The 20,558-nt window shown below is 34.3% G+C and overlaps 1 protein-coding gene across 2 annotated transcripts in view; it reads right to left on the bottom strand.

The window, feature by feature from the left end:
• ATAD2B (ATPase family AAA domain containing 2B) overlaps window positions 1-20,558 on the bottom strand; it is a 90,746-nt gene that overhangs the window by 43,595 nt on the left and 26,593 nt on the right. For both annotated transcript variants that reach the window (XM_039345879.1, XM_039345880.1), the window contains exons 5-16: window positions 19,758-19,860; window positions 18,523-18,631; window positions 17,904-18,020; window positions 16,506-16,581; window positions 15,536-15,634; window positions 14,306-14,417; window positions 13,930-14,045; window positions 12,174-12,348; window positions 11,052-11,140; window positions 9,071-9,230; window positions 8,286-8,376; window positions 1,279-1,590 (exon numbers count right to left, since the gene is read on the bottom strand). In XM_039345879.1, the coding sequence (XP_039201813.1) occupies window positions 1,279-1,590; window positions 8,286-8,376; window positions 9,071-9,230; window positions 11,052-11,140; window positions 12,174-12,348; window positions 13,930-14,045; window positions 14,306-14,417; window positions 15,536-15,634; window positions 16,506-16,581; window positions 17,904-18,020; window positions 18,523-18,631; window positions 19,758-19,860 (1,559 nt within the window). The remainder of the gene's footprint in view (window positions 1-1,278; window positions 1,591-8,285; window positions 8,377-9,070; window positions 9,231-11,051; window positions 11,141-12,173; window positions 12,349-13,929; window positions 14,046-14,305; window positions 14,418-15,535; window positions 15,635-16,505; window positions 16,582-17,903; window positions 18,021-18,522; window positions 18,632-19,757; window positions 19,861-20,558) is intronic.

Genomic DNA, 20,558 nt, shown 5'->3' with positions numbered 1-20,558 from the left:
ATCCAGGAGTCAAAGTAAAAAGGCAAACTAAAAGATGAGAAGAGGCTACAAAAAGGAGGCAGCAGCTGAGAAAACGGGGGGGGGGGGAGGCAGAAAGAGCTGGCATGAGGTAAAAGGTCTTCAGATTTTTTCCTTTAGATGGAATAAAGACTCAGAATAAGAGGAGCAAAGGCAAGAAGGCCAGTCAGAAATAAGTAAGCAAAGATTAAAAAAAAGTAAAGACTTTGACAGAACAGAAATAGCAAACAGAAACTAAAATAAGAGACAGAGTGAACTCTATAGAAAGAAATGTCTAGGTGTCTAAGAGTTGTCTTGGACAATTCTGCAGAGCTATACTGGGAATAAAACAATAGAAATATGGAAGTCCATCACGAACAAATATATAACGGATACAGAATAGAAAGATATGAAAATATAGTGAAATTTGACTTTGAAGAAAATAGTATAGGTAAACAGTTTAGAAATACTAGTTCAAATAGAAAATAATTTTATTATTAAGATTCATTTCTGCACTAGTCAAAGGCATTGATTTACAGTGTTCCTTTTTTATTTGTAAGCTTTCCTTTTGTAAAATAAAAATTTCTTTCCATCCATTGAAGAAAAATACAGAAACCCAATCAATGTCTAGTGTTTTGTGTTTACTGAGTCTGGGTCAATTTGATTATTAGTGATTCAAAAAAACAAAACAAAAACCTTTTGGGCACCAGGAACCGATTCCATGGAGAGAGGTTTTTCTGCGGACTGGAGAGCGTGTGGTTTTGTGTGCTGCCTGCATCCTATGGATAGGCCTTTGCTTGTTTGTGTGGACTGGTTGCTGGCGTGCCGTGGCCCAGTACCAGTCCACAGACTGGGGGTTGGGACCCCTGTGCTACAACAGAGAAGCAGCGCCACCTAGCTGGAATTTCAAGGACCAGTTGTAACCACCACTTGTTCAACATCATTGTAACTTCAAACATTTTCTGACTGAGTGGTCATTAACTGTGGATTACCTGTACTTTCTTTTTTCTCAAAGCTCAAGGCAAGTTTCTGAATGTTTTGCTTCATAATGGTTTCTGAATGTTTTCCCCAAAGTCATCCCCTTGGCTCCCTAAATTCAGAGAGCAAAAAACTCTCTGAATTATTATTTCAGATATGCCCATTTTTTTCTGCCATCAGCTTATTTTTATTTTATACTTTATTGCCATTCACTTCTACCACCCTATCATTTAAAAAAATCAATCTTAGGCTTCTACAGGAACTAAGAGACTGCCACAAAATGGATTAAAAACACAGAAATACCTTCTCTTTTGTCACCCTGACTGAATTCAGCATGAGGAAATACTTTATGTAAAACAGCCAGAATTTCGTTGAAGGTTCTTTCCAACACTGGCCTTATGATGGGAGACAAAGCATGCCCTGATGATGTTACAGCACGTTGAGAAGCAGGCACGATATTCTGCATTGCATGATAGAAGTCTTGTGCACTGAGAACTATTGAAGAAACATCAAGCTGCAATTTTTGACTACTCGCATAGATCTGAGGATAGCGCCGTCGCAGGGCAATCAAGGCAGCTTCAGTACAAAGTGCTTTTATGTCAGCGCCACAGTATCCTAAGGCATGAAAATAAAACATACAGTGGTTCTTTTAAATAGTATCGATATTTTGTGCATGTCAAGCACATCCACAAAGCTGAATGTGAACAGCAATATTCTACTGGATTCATACTGCACTGAGCAGTGTGTATAATCTAGATGATCTAAGAAAATAAATATTTAAATCTTCTTTTAAACAAAGAATACACATGTAAGAAACCTGTGAGAGAAAATCTAGGAACCTATAAAAAAAGGAGAAATATACACATACAAATTAATGTTAATGTTAATCTATACATACATGAGTGGAATTGTACCCAACTAGCTAGCTAATAAAGCAGTAACTATGACAAAATGGATTCTCTTCCTATACCAAAATGTCTTTTGGGAAATGAGAACCAAAATAGATCAGGCAGGAAAGAATTTGAAAATTTTGTCACTTCACATACCCTTGCGCATATTATAGATAGGTGTGTGTGTGTGTGTGTGTGTGTGTGTGTGTGTGAGAGAGAGAGAGAGAGAGAGAGAGAGAGAGAGAGATTAATTTCAAGGAAGTATTTGGCAATGACACCTCCCCTGATTTAATTAAAAAAAAGAACCTTTGCTTTGGGTTCATGGGGAAGAATTTCTATTTTCTACATTGAAAGCTCAGTAACTAAACAAGGTGGTGAGTTCTGTCCCTCTGCTTCCATGGTAACTATTTAATGACCATCCTCTCCAAAGATCAAGGAGCAACTTCACTGCTAAAGTGCAAGTTTCATAGATCATTCTCTACAGTTACTGTTATCCTGCAAACCTTCACAAAAACTCAAAATGTTTAGATTGCTATATAATTTGGGCTGGAGTACCGTGCAAGATTATTTTCTATTTTCTAAGAAGGTTTGAACAAAATTAAGTGCTTTGTAAACCTAACTCAATTTTATTTCCACTGGCTGAGAGCCAGAAACCGGGATTTTTTTGAGCAATGTTTCAGTGTAAACAGAAAAAAATCCCCATTTCAAAATCCATGTTCTTTCATAGTATTTGCTATCAATAAATGCCACACAAAATCTAATTTCTGTGCCTTATTAGCCTCAAGTCTAGCTCTTGATAGAATTTTTAATTAGTTTATGGCTCATTTTCTCAATTTAATTATCAGGAGATCCAATCTAAAATTGAGTCCTATTCACTTTCCTTTTGGAACAAACTGCATTCCAATTTGTTTCCTTCTTTTAGGGCAACTCTGCAAGAAATTATACTGCCCAACAAAGTAACTGAAAGCTTTCAAAAAAAAAAAAATCCTTGTGTAATGAAATATGCAACACTTAAAATTTATGTAACTTGGCTGCAATCATTGTATGTCTCAGTGCAGTATTTTACCATTCCTCTTCACTGACAAATTGTTATCTTACAGAATGTAAATACTTTTTAGTACTAGGTGCTAGTAAAAATTACCTACATAATAAAGCTCCACTTTGGAATATTTTATACAAATAAAAGGTGGCTATTGTCAGCCACTGTCATGTCACTTGCTTATCTAACCATCCATTGGCAATATTCTGTGTCTGGTGTAGTGTTTCTGGAAGGTGCTAAAATAGGATGTTTCTGGATGACTAAGCCCTCTAATTAAAATTCAAATGATGCAATGTTCAAACTCAGGGCTGGAACTATAGATTACTAGGCAAAATATGCTAGTTTACCAGGAAAAACAATAAAGTTATTTACCTGACTCTATAGTGGAAAGCAGAAATAGAAACACTTCCCCCTCCAGAATGTTGAATTATCATTCTCATGGTTCTTTGTCATTGGTTAGCTAGTGGAGTTTGATAATTAAATTCAAAACTCCTGTGAGTGAGTGTCTGTCTGTCTGTCTGTCTCTCTCTCTCTCTTTGTAGGCTATCCACTCAGAATGATTCTGGATGACATACAGAAGCATGAAATCAGTACAACAATCAAAACCATAAAAAGGAAAAGGCAACCAAACAGTCAAAGAAAAGAAGGTCAAGACTGTTTGGAACTCTGAGAGGAAGCTGTTTCACTGGGCAGCTGTCATGACAGAGAAAGCATGCCTCCTACATATCTTCAGATTACATCACTTAATAAATGGAAACTGAAGCATGCGGACAGTCAGTTCTTACAAAATGGGCAGATACAGGCAACAACCAACATCTTGAATTGCATTTGGAAAACTACTGATAACCAGATCAAGTAACAGTGTTACATAGGCATAGCATATCATGGCCTAACTCCTTGGGCCACCATGTTGTAGACTAGCTGAAGTTTCCAGATAGTCTTCAAGAGCATCCCTCTGTACACTGCACTTCCGTAATCTGGTCAAGAAATAACTAAGACATGAGAACATGCGAATAAGCACAAAAGCGCGAACACGCGCATACATACACACCATACATAAACCCGATCTAGATGTGAGTGCAATTGTAACACAAGGACTTATCAAAGGTTTCTGGGCTGCAGCTGCCATCTATTTCTCAGGTAGGAGCTGTGAGGTGTTTATTGAACCAATATATAAATGGTTAAAAATAAAACTTAAGCCTGCTCATAGCATAGTTGATTTTAAAGTACAAATAAGGCCAGCATACTGTGATATTCTTTGATTTACTCTTTCTATCTTTTAACAATCAGAAAGAAGAAACTTCAGGATAAAGTTCTCAATAGTCTGATAATAGATTATGGGAGAATTGCTTTCCTGCAATGTGCCTAAACAATATTACACCTAATAGTTTTGTATTTTATATATATATATATATATATATTGACAATATTCATATTTTAAGTTTTAATATTTTATATTTTTATTCTGTGTTTAATTTTATTTTTCCATCTGTGTACACTGCTCAACAGTAAAATATCTTGTATGTTTTTTTCTGCATTAAACATAGCATATAAAGGAAATTAATAATGCATTTATGCAATGCGGAAATTCATAATATTTTAAAAAATATGGAATAATAAATAGAAAAGAATTTCACATGTAAAAAGATATGTAACGTTAAAGAGTTTTAAATGAAGTATGATTTCAGGAAAGAACTGGCATGCAAGAGATTGATATGAGAGCTATAGCATGTTTTGTATTTACCAAATAGTATTTTGGAAGATGATCTTCTATAAAGTTCTGTAAAGTTATTTCACTTCAATATTTAAAAAGAATACAGCTATTCACTTGAAAAAAATTGTGTGAAGTAAAATAGTGCAGAAATGGAAGCTGAAGCTAATATAGCTTGATGCACTTAGATCAAAATAAAAAACTATAATTATCCATCAGGTTAGTCTTAAAATGGGAGTAAAATAAGGATTATCCAAGCTTTATGAGAGGACTACAAGCATCCTACATAGCACTGAATCAGTTAGCAAGTCCTCACAAGCAGCTGCCTTAGAATATACACATAAAATATAGAGAAGAGATACTAATATGAAATAACTTAATATAACTTCAGGTTCATCTGATGACCTTTGCTATGAAAGAACTTACCATCGAGCTGAAATTCAAGAGAGGTTTTTGAATTTTAATACCTCTGATGAGGTAGCCTCTCAAAAATTAAATATTTTAATCACTGTACAGAATATGTAACAGCAAGCAATGAGTTAAAAAGATGATGTAGTTAAAGATTGACGGAAATAAGAGCCACATGGAAAGTTATAAATTCCCAAGTAAATAAAGTTCAGTTGTCAAAAATCTTCTATAATTCAACCTTGTGCCCTATTTAATACATTATTTTCATTCATAATATATATTTATATTGGAAGGAAGAGTGCAATAAGAAAATCAGGTTATCCAAAGACTGAAAGCTTAGATCACATAAACTAAGATATATCACATTAAGATATGGAATTAATATAAAGAAATATAAAGAAGTTGTAGATGAGGAGGCTCCATGGTACCAAAGCAGATCATCCAGATTCAGTCAGTTTTGTTCCATACAGTATGCCCTTGTGAACTCTAAAGCGTCCTCCTTCCGTTATGTATTCAAGATGGACAATGATTAATATTTATAAGTTACTTATATGTAAGGGTGTAGGTCTATACATATGTTATACATAGTATGTTTAAATGCGTGTTATGTATGTGTACACTTTGAGAGCAAGCAACTAAATTTCATTTTTAATGTGTGCTATTGTGCCCACAGCAAAAAATGACAGTAAAGCTTATCTATCTATCTATCTATCTATCTATCTATCTATCTATCTATCTATCTATCTATCTATCTATCTATCTATCTATCTATCTATCTGTTCTTGGAAAGTGGAATAAATAAAGTAAATAATAAAAACAATGAGATTTGTTACCAGATGGAAACAGAAGGGGAAGAAAAGTCTTGAATTTTACTTCATGTCACAAACCATACATTACAGAAGCAATTGCAATCTGGAACAACTAAAATGCCTGAAGAATGAACACCTTCATTTTTAAGAGCAGATGTTAATATTGCCTTAACTGGTTTATTATAAAAAAGTATATGGGATATCAGCACATATTAAATATATCTGATAGATAACATAAAATAACCACAGACTGGAAGAAAATTTTGACTGAGGAGTCCTTATGAATATGCAAGTAAATGTTTATAAATTACTTAAATATAATTTGATGCAATCAGGGAGTTCTGTTAGTATGTAAAGTACTTGTGCGAGTTAAAAATTCTCAAAGTTTCAAGAGCTGGAAATATGTGGCTTTTATTTTATGATTTTACATCGTATCATCCTGACCTTATCAACTACTTCTATATCAATATTTTTTTTCTTCCCATCTCAAATTGTCTAGAAACTTAGAAAACGCTACATTTCCATTTAAACCTGCATTTCAAACTGCAGGAAAATTTCTGTAGAGCTTCAAACTCTGGTTTCATAAGACCTGAATGGCATAAGACACAGATAGATCACCAACTACGTTGATAATGCTTCTGGGTCTGTTTTTCAAAAGATGACCCAATGAAGTATGCTTCTATTGTTTTTATGCATTTTCTAGCCATTTTGCATTATATAGGTATTTCATGCAGGTCTGTATCCAGGTTTTCTTAAAACCCCACACAATTCCCATTAACATTTTAGTTTTCCTTTCAATAGAATTTAGCCTTAAGAAGCCACTCGGTAATAACTAGGAATTGTGTACAGATTCCAAGATCAAAATAAAACATTAAAATGTTTATATTAAGAACAAATCATTAGTGAAATCTATGATTATTAAGCATGTTACTTCTGCAAAATGCAGCCTTTTCTTCTTTATGACCCAAATTTTTCTTAGTGGCAATATGAAAAGCAAGCAAACTTTTCCGTCTAGAATTCCCCACAAGGGCTGAATAATAGAAAGTGTTTATCAATGACATCAAATAAAATACTAAGTAAACATGTGAGTTTAAAAGATGCACATAAATTTTTAAAATGCCGAACAGACTATGTATTACAAGCTTTTAAAACAAAAAATGACTCATCTTTGTAAATGATGAAAAAATGTTATTCTTTTATTAGACTTGCACAATATTTGTGAGATTTAAAAATAAAAAGATTCCTCTATCTTCAAAGGAAAATGGGATTTTTTTCTATTTTAGACTTAACAGATTTTCCTTCAAATCTAAGCAATCACCCACGTTATATGGCATATTTTTATAAGATCTGTAAGAGAGGTCTTCACATTCATAAAATATCACTTTTCAAACTGAAATATTGGTCAACGAAGGACTCAAATTGTATTTTCTATCTGCTAAATGATTGTTGTAGAGTCACTAAAAGAATCTATATGAAATGGATTTGGCACATGCTTTCTTACACCAGACAAAGCTCAATTTGTCATTTGTTGGATAATTGCTTTCTTCTCACCAGAAGATGTTGGGGTCTTTGCAGATCAAAAGTGGAAGAATGCTGCTTCGGAGATAGATGTTCCTGTGGATGAAGAGGATAATTCGGATGTACAGTATCTGTCTGAATGGATGGCGCTCAGTTTAAAATGTTATTGTTCTGTTGGAGAGTTGAATGATCTGATGCCGCTGTTTTTCAAAATTGAAGACTAACACAAGATTGACAGAAGGTGAGCATTGTTTTGAAGAGACTGTGTTTTTTAGTGATGTATTTGCAATACTAAAGTATGTCTCTTAGCAATCTTATTCTGATGCTCCGTCTTTAGTAAGAAACAACTGCAACAGTTGCTAATATAGTAAGATTTTTATTTTGTTCAGCAAATCTGCTTTGCAGTATTTCATGTCTGGTGTCCCATAATATGTTTTAGGTATGTATAGTGCCCAACTCAAGAGACAGAAAATCCTTTCCTGTGCCAGTCATTCACTTAAGCTAATTATACTTTAGAATTTGGAGGATTATTAAGGTAGATGTTTTTAGTTGCAAACCGTATCATAAAAAATATTGTAGGAAAGCAAGCATTTATCCCAATTTTATTTGTTGAATAATCACAGCTGATATTAATTCTTCCTTATAAAACTTTATCCTATTAGTTTTGGAATTGTTTTGCATAGTCCTATGAAAGAACATGGATCATGCCCATATTTTTCAAAATATATTAAGATTTGAGGTAATGACAGGAAACTTTGGCAAGTGGCATGAAAATAAATACTTACATTTTCTAACATGAAATAACATGAACCTTCAAATATAAAATGGAAAAATTGATCACAATTAGAAATTTAATCAGAAAGCTTCGAACATTCTTGAATGTTCTTTCAGGAATGAAAACATAGGAAGCAAAATAATAAGATGGTACCACTCACCAACACATTTTTCAGCTAGTTCTCCTAAAAAATGATTGGACAATTTTGGATTCCAGTCCCTGGTATGAATTTGTAAAATGTGCTTTCTTGCCTAATAGAGAAATAAAGATATTTTTAAAACTTCATCACAAAATTATATCAAATACATCAGTCATACAAATAGTTCATCAACTTCTCTTTAATATATTTTCTCCAAAATCATTTAGTATAGAAAAGTTACTGAACTAAAGAAGTATCATAATAAAGGACTGCTATTGGAATGTTTAGGGTAGAAATATCGATAACAAAACTGATCCTAATAAATTTTTGTTCTAAAAGCAGCTAAAGAAGTAAGCATTACTCTCTTTTAATTATTTACTACTCTTTATAAATATTATAAATATAGCATAGTCTAATAAATATAACTATAATGATTCAAAGGAAGATTTCAATAAACATATGCTAATATAAAAATTGATGTTGTGAGCTATGCAGCAATGCTTCGGTTGGTAAACAGTATGCTCATAATCAAAAAGCTTCTAGCATGGTTGTTTTGAATAAGTTTCAAGCTCATATCAGAATGAAGTGCATTATATCTGGTTTCAGACAAAAGCTAACAATTCCACTGGGAATACTGAAGGGTCTAATATCTTGGATTGGGGTAGATATGATTTAACTTCAGCAATTTTCCACATATAATAAGCATTATCTGAGAGCATGAAGTTCTCATCATTTCAAAAATTAGCTTGGAATATGAAAGCACAAGAAACTATAAGACACATAAAGATAGCCTTTTATATGCCTACCTTTTGATCAGGCAAACTAAAAAGAAATTCCCTGTCAAAGCGACCTGGTCTCCTGAGTGCTGGATCTATAGAATCAAGTCTGTTTGTAGCACCAATGACAACTATTTCACCTCTGTTGTCCAATCCATCCATGAGTGCAAGTAATGTAGACACAATAGAGCTAAAACATATCACAACATAATTTTGCTTAGGGCAAAGTATTAATAGATACATGCAGCATTTCAAATTTAACTTTAAACAAACAAGTGACAAGTACATATTGCCAAAACAGAGGGTAAAGATAAAGATTTCCCGTTCAGTTGTGTCCATCTGGAGGGGGTGACACTTATCTCCGTTTCTTAGCTGAGGGAGCCAGCATTGTCCAAAGACACTTCCATGGTCATGTAACCAGTAGGATTATATGCTGAGGAGCACAGAATGCTGTTACCTTCCCACTGAAGTGCTACCTATTTATCTACTTGCATTTGCATGCTTTCAAACTGCTAGGTGTCCAGGAGCTGGGGCAAATAATGAGAGCTCATCCATTGCATGGCACTCGGATCTCAAACCTTGGCTGTCAGCATTCCAGCTGACAAGCTCAGCATCACACCACCTTTTGCCAAAACATAATTAATCCTGAATTCTACTTGTTTAGACGTTCATGAATATTGATTCTAGTTTGTGGCCCACTTTTCTATTTCCAGGGCACTTAAGTTATTCTGTGTGTGTGTGTGTGTGTGTGTGTGTGTGTGTGTGTGTGTGTGTGTGTGTGTGAGAATTAAAACCATTTTTTAAAAAAAAAAAAAATCTTAAATACTTAAAATCATTAATCAACTTGAAAATCCTGACTAAAATGAACATGGAAACTGGGAGCTAAACACAACTCTTAAGGAAGCGTATTTTTTAATCTGGGTGTGATGCAAGAGAGGGATCTTGTCTATGGGCAGATAAATGGAATTCTGAAATCAGGGTACATTTTTAGGAGGTCTCCTATTTTCAATATTATAGTATTTGGGCACACTAAGATAGGTGGCTGTTATTTGAGGATTTAAAGGTTAAAATTTGTATTTTGAATTAAACCTGAAAAACAGTCTGCAAATAGATTCTGAACATGATTTTCATGCACTTAGTGTCATATCGTAGCTACCAAATGTTGCATTAATTATGTAAGACAAGAAAATCTTTCACCATCAGATACCATGCTCACCCTCAAATGCCAACTCCATTCTAACAAAATGTAAAAGCTAGAATAAGCTCTAGTGCATGGTGAAGAGTTTAAGATACTAGCTGAGAGTCATAGTTGCTTTCCTGATCTATTCAATAACCTTAGTCTGAATGTTAATGTCAGACTTATAGAACAGTAAGTCTCAGACAGAGGTAAGAAAGAAAAGTTTCCCTTTCCCTTAATTGTTTCTCTCAATATTTTCATTTAGAATTAACCTGGATAACATAAATGTTTTAATTGTGATGTTATTAAAAAGCTAGAAGACCATCTAATTATCATGAAGGGGTTTTTTTTTTGTTAGATAATAATCTGAAAGGAGAGGCTATTCATGAAATAGTCTCTCAATCTATCTCTAAGCAGGTAATTAATTCAATGTTTATTCTCATCCATGTCCTTTCTGTCTCACACTCAGTAAAGTAGTCCTATTTTCACTGCACAAATGAAAATGACTCCTTTTTGTATGCCAGGAACCCACTAAGTTATATTCAACATCTAAGAAAGGTCAAATGTTACAATCACTGGATCAATGGAATAAGGAAGGCAAAAGGTACTGAGTTAGGCTGAGTGGTGCAAACATTTGACAAACTAGCTATTTAATTGTCCCAAGGATACTTTTCAAAATGGCAACTGGACTTTCTTGGTTTTTTTCCTTGAAAACATTTCACTTCTCATCCAAGGAACTTCTTCGGTTCTGACTGCATGGTGGGAAATGGAAGAAAATTTCCACTATTTATGCATCCAGTACTACATACGCTAGAAGTAACATGCTAGTCTCACCTGTGAATTTGGTCTTGTCTACTGGAGCGGACAGGGGCCAAGCCATCTATTTCATCAAAAAAGATTATGGATGGCCTCATCAGGTATGCCTGGAGTAAGCAAAAAACAAAATAAAATAGATATGAAAATAATTTTTATACTTTTAAAAGCTGCAACAAAAATATCTTTAATTTCTGTATTGAATTGGAAACACTAAGGTTTTAGAGTTGACTCATAATTATAAAGCCAAGAAAAGCATTAATTCTGCCCTGTCTACATACTGCAGATTACCTTCCACAGCTAATAGGTAGACTTCATGATGCAAGAACTTGGTAGCCTCCACATGAGTAGTGATAGGGTGGATTAGGATTGGGGGAAGGTAATATGCTTATCCCTGCAGCCCCATGTCAAATGTGAAAATAAACTTTAAAAGCTCTGAAAAAAAAAAGAAATTGGACTTTCTCTGTAGCTTATTGAAAAATATTTCTGCATTTGAAAGCAGTTGATCTTTTGAGTTTTCTGAAAATTTTCTTTGAACTAAGCTCAATTCCCAATAACTCCTACTGATGACCTAAAATTTACGGACCTTTCTTGGTAACATTACAGAAGTGGTTTGCCTTTTCCTACTTCCAGTATATATTTTAACAGACTATCCTACAGCTGCAATCTTTCATGATGATCTTTCATAGATGTACTAATCAGGTCCATCCCTAATCGGCTCCACAAGATTAGCTATTGGTGGCTAGGGTGTAATCTACGCAAATACCATCTCATCTAATGCCAGTTACACAGATACAAGATATTTCTTCATGTCTTGTTATGATTCATGGTTACCCCCAGCAACTGTTTCTACTCTTTGCTGTTATTTCACATTTAATGACATTTTCTTTTTCCTACAATGACTCCAGCAAATATTAATAGAGGAACGCACCATGATCCAAGGCAGTTAACTCAGTCTGGCAATATGACAACAGGGACTGGAAACAAAATCAGTTTTCATCCAGCTATTCTGAATGGGAAATGCTTTTGCTCATTATGGCATTACCTTTGCAAACACAGGGGGGATCTATTAGCAATTAGCAAAAATGTTCAAATGAATCTCCCGCTTCAGCTGAAGGATGGAATACATAATTGTGTACTAACTTGATCAAAGAGGAGTCGAAGCTGCCGTTCAGATTCACCAACCCATTTGCTGAGACAGTCTGCTCCCTTCCTCATAAAAAAGGCAACCTTTCTGTCTCCATGAGTGCATTCATTGGCCAGAGCTCTAGCCACCAAGGTTTTACCTGTTCCAGGAGGACCATAAAACAAACAGCCCCTGAAGACAAATGGACAGACACAAATCACTATTTCTTTTTCTTTATAAGCAGCCCAGTATTTGCTACCCATATAAGGGACACAAGAGCTCAGTGATCTTGTGAAATGAAAGTTATTGCTAATTAAAAACAATGAAGGGGGAAAGGAGAAAATATTTACAAGGAGTGGTTATTATTTTTAATCTATGTTATTTTTTTCTATTTTAACAAAAATGTCATTCACTTTTTTCTAATATGCTGAGCCAATTTATTGTTGCATATAAGCATCATAAATTAACATGAACATCAGAGATAGGGCATACATGTGACATCTCTGATGTCGGGTGTCAAGTGGGCAGCTATATAAATCAAATATTCTGAACCAATGCAAATGAATAAAGTTATAACACTAGTTTTGTTGTAACTAAATAGCAATCTCCCAAACTTCCTGCTCTCATGCAACCATTAGTTCTGGTAAACTGGGTAAGGAGGAATGAAAAGAGTGATGAGCCTTGGGACAAAAATTAGTCTTTGTTAGGAAAATCCTATGCTTAGCTGTCTCATACAGCACATATACAGCATCAAACTTTTACAGTGAGGAATTTTGCCAACTTTTAGTTTCTCTGGAGGCTCTCCATGACTATTTCCATCTTTATTGGCATCTATTCATCTTTAAAAATTCAATAGCTCCTTTCATAAGTCACAGAACCCACAATGCTATTCTGCTTCTGTGTTACATTTAAAAATCAAGCTGCTTTTTTCACGGTCTTGTGAAACATACCAAGGAATCAAATCTAAATTCTGCATTCCTAAGTTACATGGATGTGAACTTAAATCAGAGAGGCCTTGCACATACCTGAGGACCTGACATACCTCAGAAGCCTTTTAAAAATTCCATAGTTTCCCAACCATTATTGAAATCAAAAGTTTAATTTTAGAAGATAATTCTGAATAAACAAACTTAGTTGCATTTTTCTTCGTTTAGGATGGATCAATATTGATTTATTTCATATTTTACAATATTACTGAACTAATTTTTCACAGAAGTGGAGAATAGTTTTCGTCTGACAGCTCTATCTTCCTTAGCTTTCTCCCACTTCTAGATTGGCAACTTTAAATTGTTAAAGATGTAAAATACCTTTTCTGCAAGAATTTTTTTTTAAGCAAGGTATTTCATCAAATGTCACACTAACGTATTTGACTTGGCCTATTACCTTCTTCTCTCAGCAAACTTCAATTTCAGCAACTTTCTCTATACCTTTTTTCCAGAGATTTGGAGGCATATTGGGGCATGAAGCAGAGAATCTGATCTAGAAATGGCTTTTTTTCTGCTTAAGGCAGACACTGACTCCAACTACAGACAGCAAAACCAGGAGGGTCCCCTCCCCCTTCAAATAATTTCTACTATGTTGTACCTTTTAATCTGACAAAAAATAGGATGTTAAAATAAAGAAATATGGGAAATAATGGCCCATGTGGTTTATTTTAATTAGATTACAATAATTCAGATCCAGCTTTTAGCTACTGTTTAAAATAACCCTAAATCCAACAAAGTTTCTATATTCTGGTAAATTAATTCAAGTGTAAATATGAACAAAGCCTACCTTGGTGGCTGAATTTTGAATTTTTCAAATATTTCAGGATACAGAAGAGGAAATATAACCATTTCCTTAAGTGCATGAATATGATTGCTCAACCCACCTATACTATCAAAACGGACCTAAAAGGAAGATAAAAAGCAATAAAAGAAATTAGTGTTTGGAAATATAGCTTATCATTTGCCCAGTTTACGTGGAAAAGCCATCAAACATATTTCAAACTTTCAGTAACAAAAATATTATCCACAATGGTTTACTTTTAATCTGGTGTAAACAAAGTAGCCATAAACATTTAATTCTTTAAGACTGAATTTTACAAAGCCGCTTAAAGATTTTCCTTTTAGCACAGATAGTCAATTCTAAACAAAGAAAAGAAGCACACCGATTTGTCAAGAGTCATTGGATCCACGTCAGCCAAGCTTGCTCCAACTTTCACCCGTTCACGCAGGACTCCACTAGCCAAATCTTCTGCTCTGAAATTCATCGGCAGACATCTATGACATATTAAAAAAAACAACCACCATGAATTTCATGCTGTATAAAGATGCATGCCTAGAATGGAACTGTGACTTTTCAGGTACAGTATTTCATCTTGTCCCACAAATACAAGGGGAACTTTAGTCATTAGAGAGAGAAAAATACGATTTTCATAAAGAAATAATGGACAAATAACCCCACTGCCACCCCCAAAAGTAAGAAAATTCAAATAATACATTCAAATAAATTGGACTGCATCTAAAATTACGTTCAGTGGAATTCTGCTAACAGTAGAGGAAGGAAGGAAGCAGGATGGGCCCAGTCTATAGCTCATGTGAAGTCCCTGGTTGCCCTTGTTCAGACTTCTTATTCTTCATATTCTTCTTCATTAAGACTTTAGGCACTTGTAGCAATCCCAAAGGGGAAAAAAACCCAGAAGGTAAAAATTTTAGTCCACACATTCTGATAATCAATGGCTATGCCCCATGTAACCTTCAGAAGAGTACAAAGACAATATTTAGCCCCCAGCCTAAAAATGTTGCCATTCTTTTCTTTGCGACCTCATATGCCCTGAAAAGTTGTCATATGGGTGCACAATTCTATAGAATAACATTGGAGGCATTCTACTCTGTTCTGGCATAAAAGGTACTAATTAGGACCAAAGAAGAACAATAATCAAGAAAAAACAATGCCTCATTCCTTTACCTCCAATAGAAATGCAAATTTATGTTCACAGATGGGCAAGTCTGAAGAAAGCCCATGATATCAAAACATGTTTTACATGTATAACTTCTATGAGTAGAAGAGAATATTTGTAGCTGAGGGTTGAATTGTGGGGTCCTTGGTGCTCTCTCTGAGCTTGGTTGTTTTCTTGCAAACATTTTATTAACAAGCTAGATAACATTATCAATGAGCACTGATGGTGTTTCCTATCCTAGTTTGGTAATGAAACATGTGCAAGAAAACAACCAAGCTCAGAGAGCACCAAGGACCCCACATGTATGACTGTGCCTCGTAACAGCACCCTTAATTAGAATACAACAATTTCCACATGGCTGGCAAATTTCATCAGGCCAAGCACATGGAACCAATCCATTTTTTTCCCATAGCTGAATAATGATAAAGAAATTGTTACCGGTTTCTCGCTCTTGCCATGCTTTTAGATTTTCTTCTTTCAAATCGTTCTTCATCTGAAGAGGTTGTATCACTACTATGAATGGCGTGTTTCTTTCTCCTGCGGAAGCAATAAAACATTTCACTGAAGACCAGCGTGCCCTGAATTGTGCTTAGCAAATGCTAACAAATTAAAACAGATAATTTAAAGGTTGCAATGTCTTTTGTTTAATGTTTCTCTTATTTTCATCATTTGATCTGGTTCAAATGCCAAAATACACTGAAATGTCAGAGAAGCAACAAGACAAAGCAATCCTTAGTCTTCCCTATACACACAAACTCTGTTGTTCCAATGTAAAGGAGAAATTGTGGTTTGATTTTGACTACAAAAGAGGATCAACATTTCAAGTTCTTTAAGACAGATTAAGCCACAATTTCTAAGTTGAACTATAATGGGAAAAGTGAACCCTGAAAACAACGCAGAGGAAAGACAATAGGTCATTCTCTATTAGGGATAGAACAAGAATCATCCCATTCATTCCTCACCAAACTTTAATTTAAAAAAAACTTAATTTATTGGCCCATCGTTACCATGAAGACTGTTTTCAAAAAAGCTAAAAACAATTTTATGCATTTATATTTTATACCCAAAATGTAAGAAACTGACAAAAAAAATGGCATAACTATTCAAAGATTGTTCATAAAACATTACTTCAGCAAAATTTCTGTCAGGAATGGCTTCCAGCATCTCAAACTATGACAATGGTTTAGATGGGTAATTTGAAAAGTATTTCTCTGCATTGTGTTATGCTTCCTTTCTTTTATTTTATAGCTGTAAACCACCTTAATATATATCAGTTGCTGCTAACAGAGGAGAGATGCATTGGCTTAGCTTTTGTATTTTTTACCCAGTCTATTCTTCAAGAAATTATTCCTGAAAGTCCAACATGATAACATAATGGCAATAGAAAATATCCTAGTATATTATTTACCTGATATGGCTTCTTCTTGCAGGAGATCTATGAATGTCAAATAATGTGTTTTCCCTTTTCTTTTGGTGTGCTGGAACTAGATAAGATAATCAAGTTGACATGTGAACATTTTTACAGAACTATATAAAAATCTAGTTCCTTGCTGTAAGACATCTTAATACTTTTCATAAATCAGAAATGTTTGCAAATAAGGTATATTTCTTCGTCCTCTCTTCTCCAAATTTGTTTCCTTAAATTCTGTGTTTATGTACTCCTAGTCATAGTTGTATTTTAATGAGTCATATTGAATTCTCGTTTTAGAACACCTTTGACTAAGCATTGCAGCATAATGAAGGCAAAAGCTTTAATAGAGCAAACTCTATATTGCTGACTTACAAAAGAATTCTCATTGAAATATAGTCATGTGCAATTATGTGTCTTTCACTATGGCGTAGTACAGTGTCTTGATTTAACATTACCAACACAAACAGAAAGGTAAAAAGCCAGGTTTATTAAATACTTCCCAACTCTCCCATCCAACATAATCAAGAAAAGTAATATAAACCAAAAAGTAGATTAATTTAAGAGTTTGCATGTAATAATAAGCTATAATATTAAACAAATGATGTACTATTAAACAAATTACCAAAATAATCACAGAGGTTAATTTATCTGAAATAATTTCAGGCAAGCACAAAATAGTAAAGCAGAAATTTGTTAAATCAAAATTATTCTGATTTATTCTTTATGAAAAACATAGGGAAATGGGTAAGCATTATGCCTTGCATGGATTTATACTAAACACTTTGCATGCAATCCCAAAAGTATGTTCTGAGTGAGTTGTCCAGTGAGTGGACAGAGATCTTAGAGGCATTTCTAATTTTATCAAGTGAACAAGTAGGGACTGTGGCAGAATTATTCATTTATTTATTATATTTACATTCTGGCACAATCAAACAGCTCTTGGTGGTCCTGTAAACATAACCACAAACAGGACTGTATCTACTTTTTTCAATAAGTAAATCAAAGAAAAGAAAATACAAGATACGTAAGATGCTACCTTAAGTACCTGTTCAAAACAGTAACAGCCCAAACTATCAACTGTTATAGAAATTTCCCTTTATACTCTATGTTCAACTGCAAAAAAGGAAAAAAAAATAAAACTTAGAGAAGAGGTAGAATATTATTTATTTCTTTTCCTACACATCAAGTAGCAGATAATAATTCTTCCTTCAGCCATTTTATCCTATTTAATCCTAACATTAAATAAATTAAATTTAGAGGAACGATCGTTGGTTTAACTTTATAATTATGAAGTTGATCCGTGATCCAGCTAGTTCTAATCGAATAATCTAACAAAGGTAAGATATTGCTGAATCAAGTTATTTCAGTTACATAAATAATTTTTAAAAATCTTACCTATAGGAGGCGCTTGGTATCTTTCTACTGTTTTTCTTTGTCTGAGATTATATGGACGATCATTTTCTTCACCCTCTGCCTCCTCTGCTTCAATATCCCCGTCTTCTTCTTGAGATTCTGGGAAAATCCCATTAAATATTTATAAAAGTGAACTAAGGTGATTTGCATAATATCTATTAAAGGGCACTGATTTGGATAGTTTGCAATATTCCAGAATAAACTTTATTGAAAGTAATATATTGGCAATTTAAACATTTATTTCCATATTATAAGGCGATCTATGAGACTTTGAACACATGAAAAAGCTATTACAATTTCAAAATCTGAATTATAAAATGACAAGAAAGGCCAAACAACAAAGATGTTTTCAGTCAGAATCCTGCACAATTCATTCCAAAGCACCATAAAATGAATGTCTGATGGGGAAAAAAAAACACTGATTAGAATTTATCAAGCCATGAAGGGATTACCAAGGCTTGAATTCATAACTGAAGAAGATCTGCCTGTTGGTATCCAACATCTAAGTTTGATTAATAACAGTTTTTCCAGACTATTAAGAACTCAAATAATTTTTCACTTTTATTTATCAAAGTAGCTGTCAAATTACTATCACCATTACCTTCTTCTTCCCCTTCTGTGGAAACCTCGTGGTGGTTCTGGATTCCATAGCTATTTCTCCTTAATGATTTCCTCCTCCTTTTCACTCTTGAGTACATATCCATGTTTTCCTGAAATAAAAACCTCAAGAATGATTTAAATTGCTAGCAGCTAAATATACATATAGCTTCCAAACTATATAGCTAACCAAATTCTGATAGTCATAACAAGTATTTTAATGAGAGAACCTGCATGTATGCAAGAGAGAGATGCTAAAATCATAGGCTAAACAAATGTAAGTATCTTTATTTGACATTCTGATCAGAGAACTGAGTGCTCTGTTTTATCTTAGGAACTATAAAAGAATGCATGGGAGGATTCACAAAATAATTCAGTTATTGTATCTATTTGGTACATGGAAATATTTGATTTTGTAAGAAGAGAGCATCTGTTCTTGAGTAAGTGCCCACATCTGGAGATAAGAGAGACACAATCAGCACTGTAGAACTCACAGCAGCAAGGCACTCTGACTAGCTGGTTACAATTCTCTGGCCTTGCCACCATGTGGCAATGTCAGGCACAGGTTGTTGCTGCCCCAAGAGCTGGAATCTACAGATATGAGCCAGAGACTCAAAAATTCTACCACTCAGAGCTACAGCTTCCCAGCAGCCAATAAGGTAGCTGGGAAGGGCGGGGCTGTTGCAAGCTGGCCAGCTCATAGAAGGGAAAGCCTTGTTGCCTCATCAGCTAGCTTCCATTTAGCCACTCATCCACCACAGCATTTTAGTGGTTGTGCAAGTCTCCAAAGTTGCAACAGATAAGACAGAGATGTTTTTCCTGTTCCTGCAACTTGATTTTGGATATCAGTTGTTACTATTTAAAGGAACCTAGGGAGTCAGAAGTCCTGAATCCTAACCAGTAAAATATGTATATGTAGATGGACTGTTGCGCATTAATCATACCATCTTACAGATGGCTGACTACCATATAATCCACCAGAACCCATGTAACGTATTATGAGTTACTGTTGTATTGTTTATGAGATAATACTACGTTGACACCTGTTTTCTCCCTAGCCAGCTGCATCGCTTTCTATTTCCCTTCTGTTCCTCTTATAAGGATTGAAAACTGTATATAGAATATTCAAAATCCATTTGATCCACTTTTATTAACAAGTGCTTTCAATGCTAGGCTATAACATACTCAAGATTTAAATGAAATGTAAGCAAAAAAAGATGAGATGAGAATTAAACTTACAAATTCAGTATCTGTCCACATACGCAACCGTTCCACTTCACCTGATCGCCTATTCCGTCTGATGTTAATATTGTCCATTTCCTGAAGAACAGCTTCAGCAGTACTAACATAGAAAAATGGTAGTAATTTATTGACTTATATATTCTGCCTTTTAATTTTTATAGATAACTCAACACATGCAATACTCTCTCCTCCCCTTTTTCCCCACAACAATAACTCTATGAGATGACTTGGGCTGAGAGAGATAGTGACTGGCCCAAAGTCAAATATGTGACAACTGCCTTGTGATATTTTAAGTAAATACAATAAGCTGGATCATAATTAAATATGTTTAAAATTAAATAAGGGTCCCTTATGATCCTTGGAAGATTTTGGTCCAGTAAATTAAGTCTGCTAGTAGAAAACATAAAAAAGTGATTTTTGCGTTATGACATTCCTACATCCTTTTAGAAGGAATCCTAAGTGCCAGAGCAGGTTTTTATGAATACAAGGGGCTGCATTTAAGGAAATGAACATTATCCTCTTCCAGTGTGAGCAGATTCAGTATTTTATCCCTGATTTATCGATATAGTTCAGAGGCAATATCAGATTGTATGCAAATTAGAAAAATAAGAGTCCAAAGTTTATTCCCACATTCTCTATAATTCCTGAACACACTCAGCTCTTAAAATTCTGGTTCACACCATTTATTGCAGGGATAGGGGGTTTTCCTTTCTTGCTGGGAACCTCATTTTTTTTAAATGTAAAATTTTGCCCCTAAGATGCTATGACCGTAAAGTGGATAGGCTGAAATGTCTGATC

The sequence above is a fragment of the Crotalus tigris genome, unplaced genomic scaffold (assembly GCF_016545835.1).
Source record: "Crotalus tigris isolate CLP2741 ecotype Arizona unplaced genomic scaffold, ASM1654583v1 scf7180000017980.1470182205:1502881, whole genome shotgun sequence".
Classification (NCBI taxonomy): domain Eukaryota; kingdom Metazoa; phylum Chordata; class Lepidosauria; order Squamata; family Viperidae; genus Crotalus; species Crotalus tigris.
This window is presented reverse-complemented; position numbering and strand designations above follow the sequence as displayed.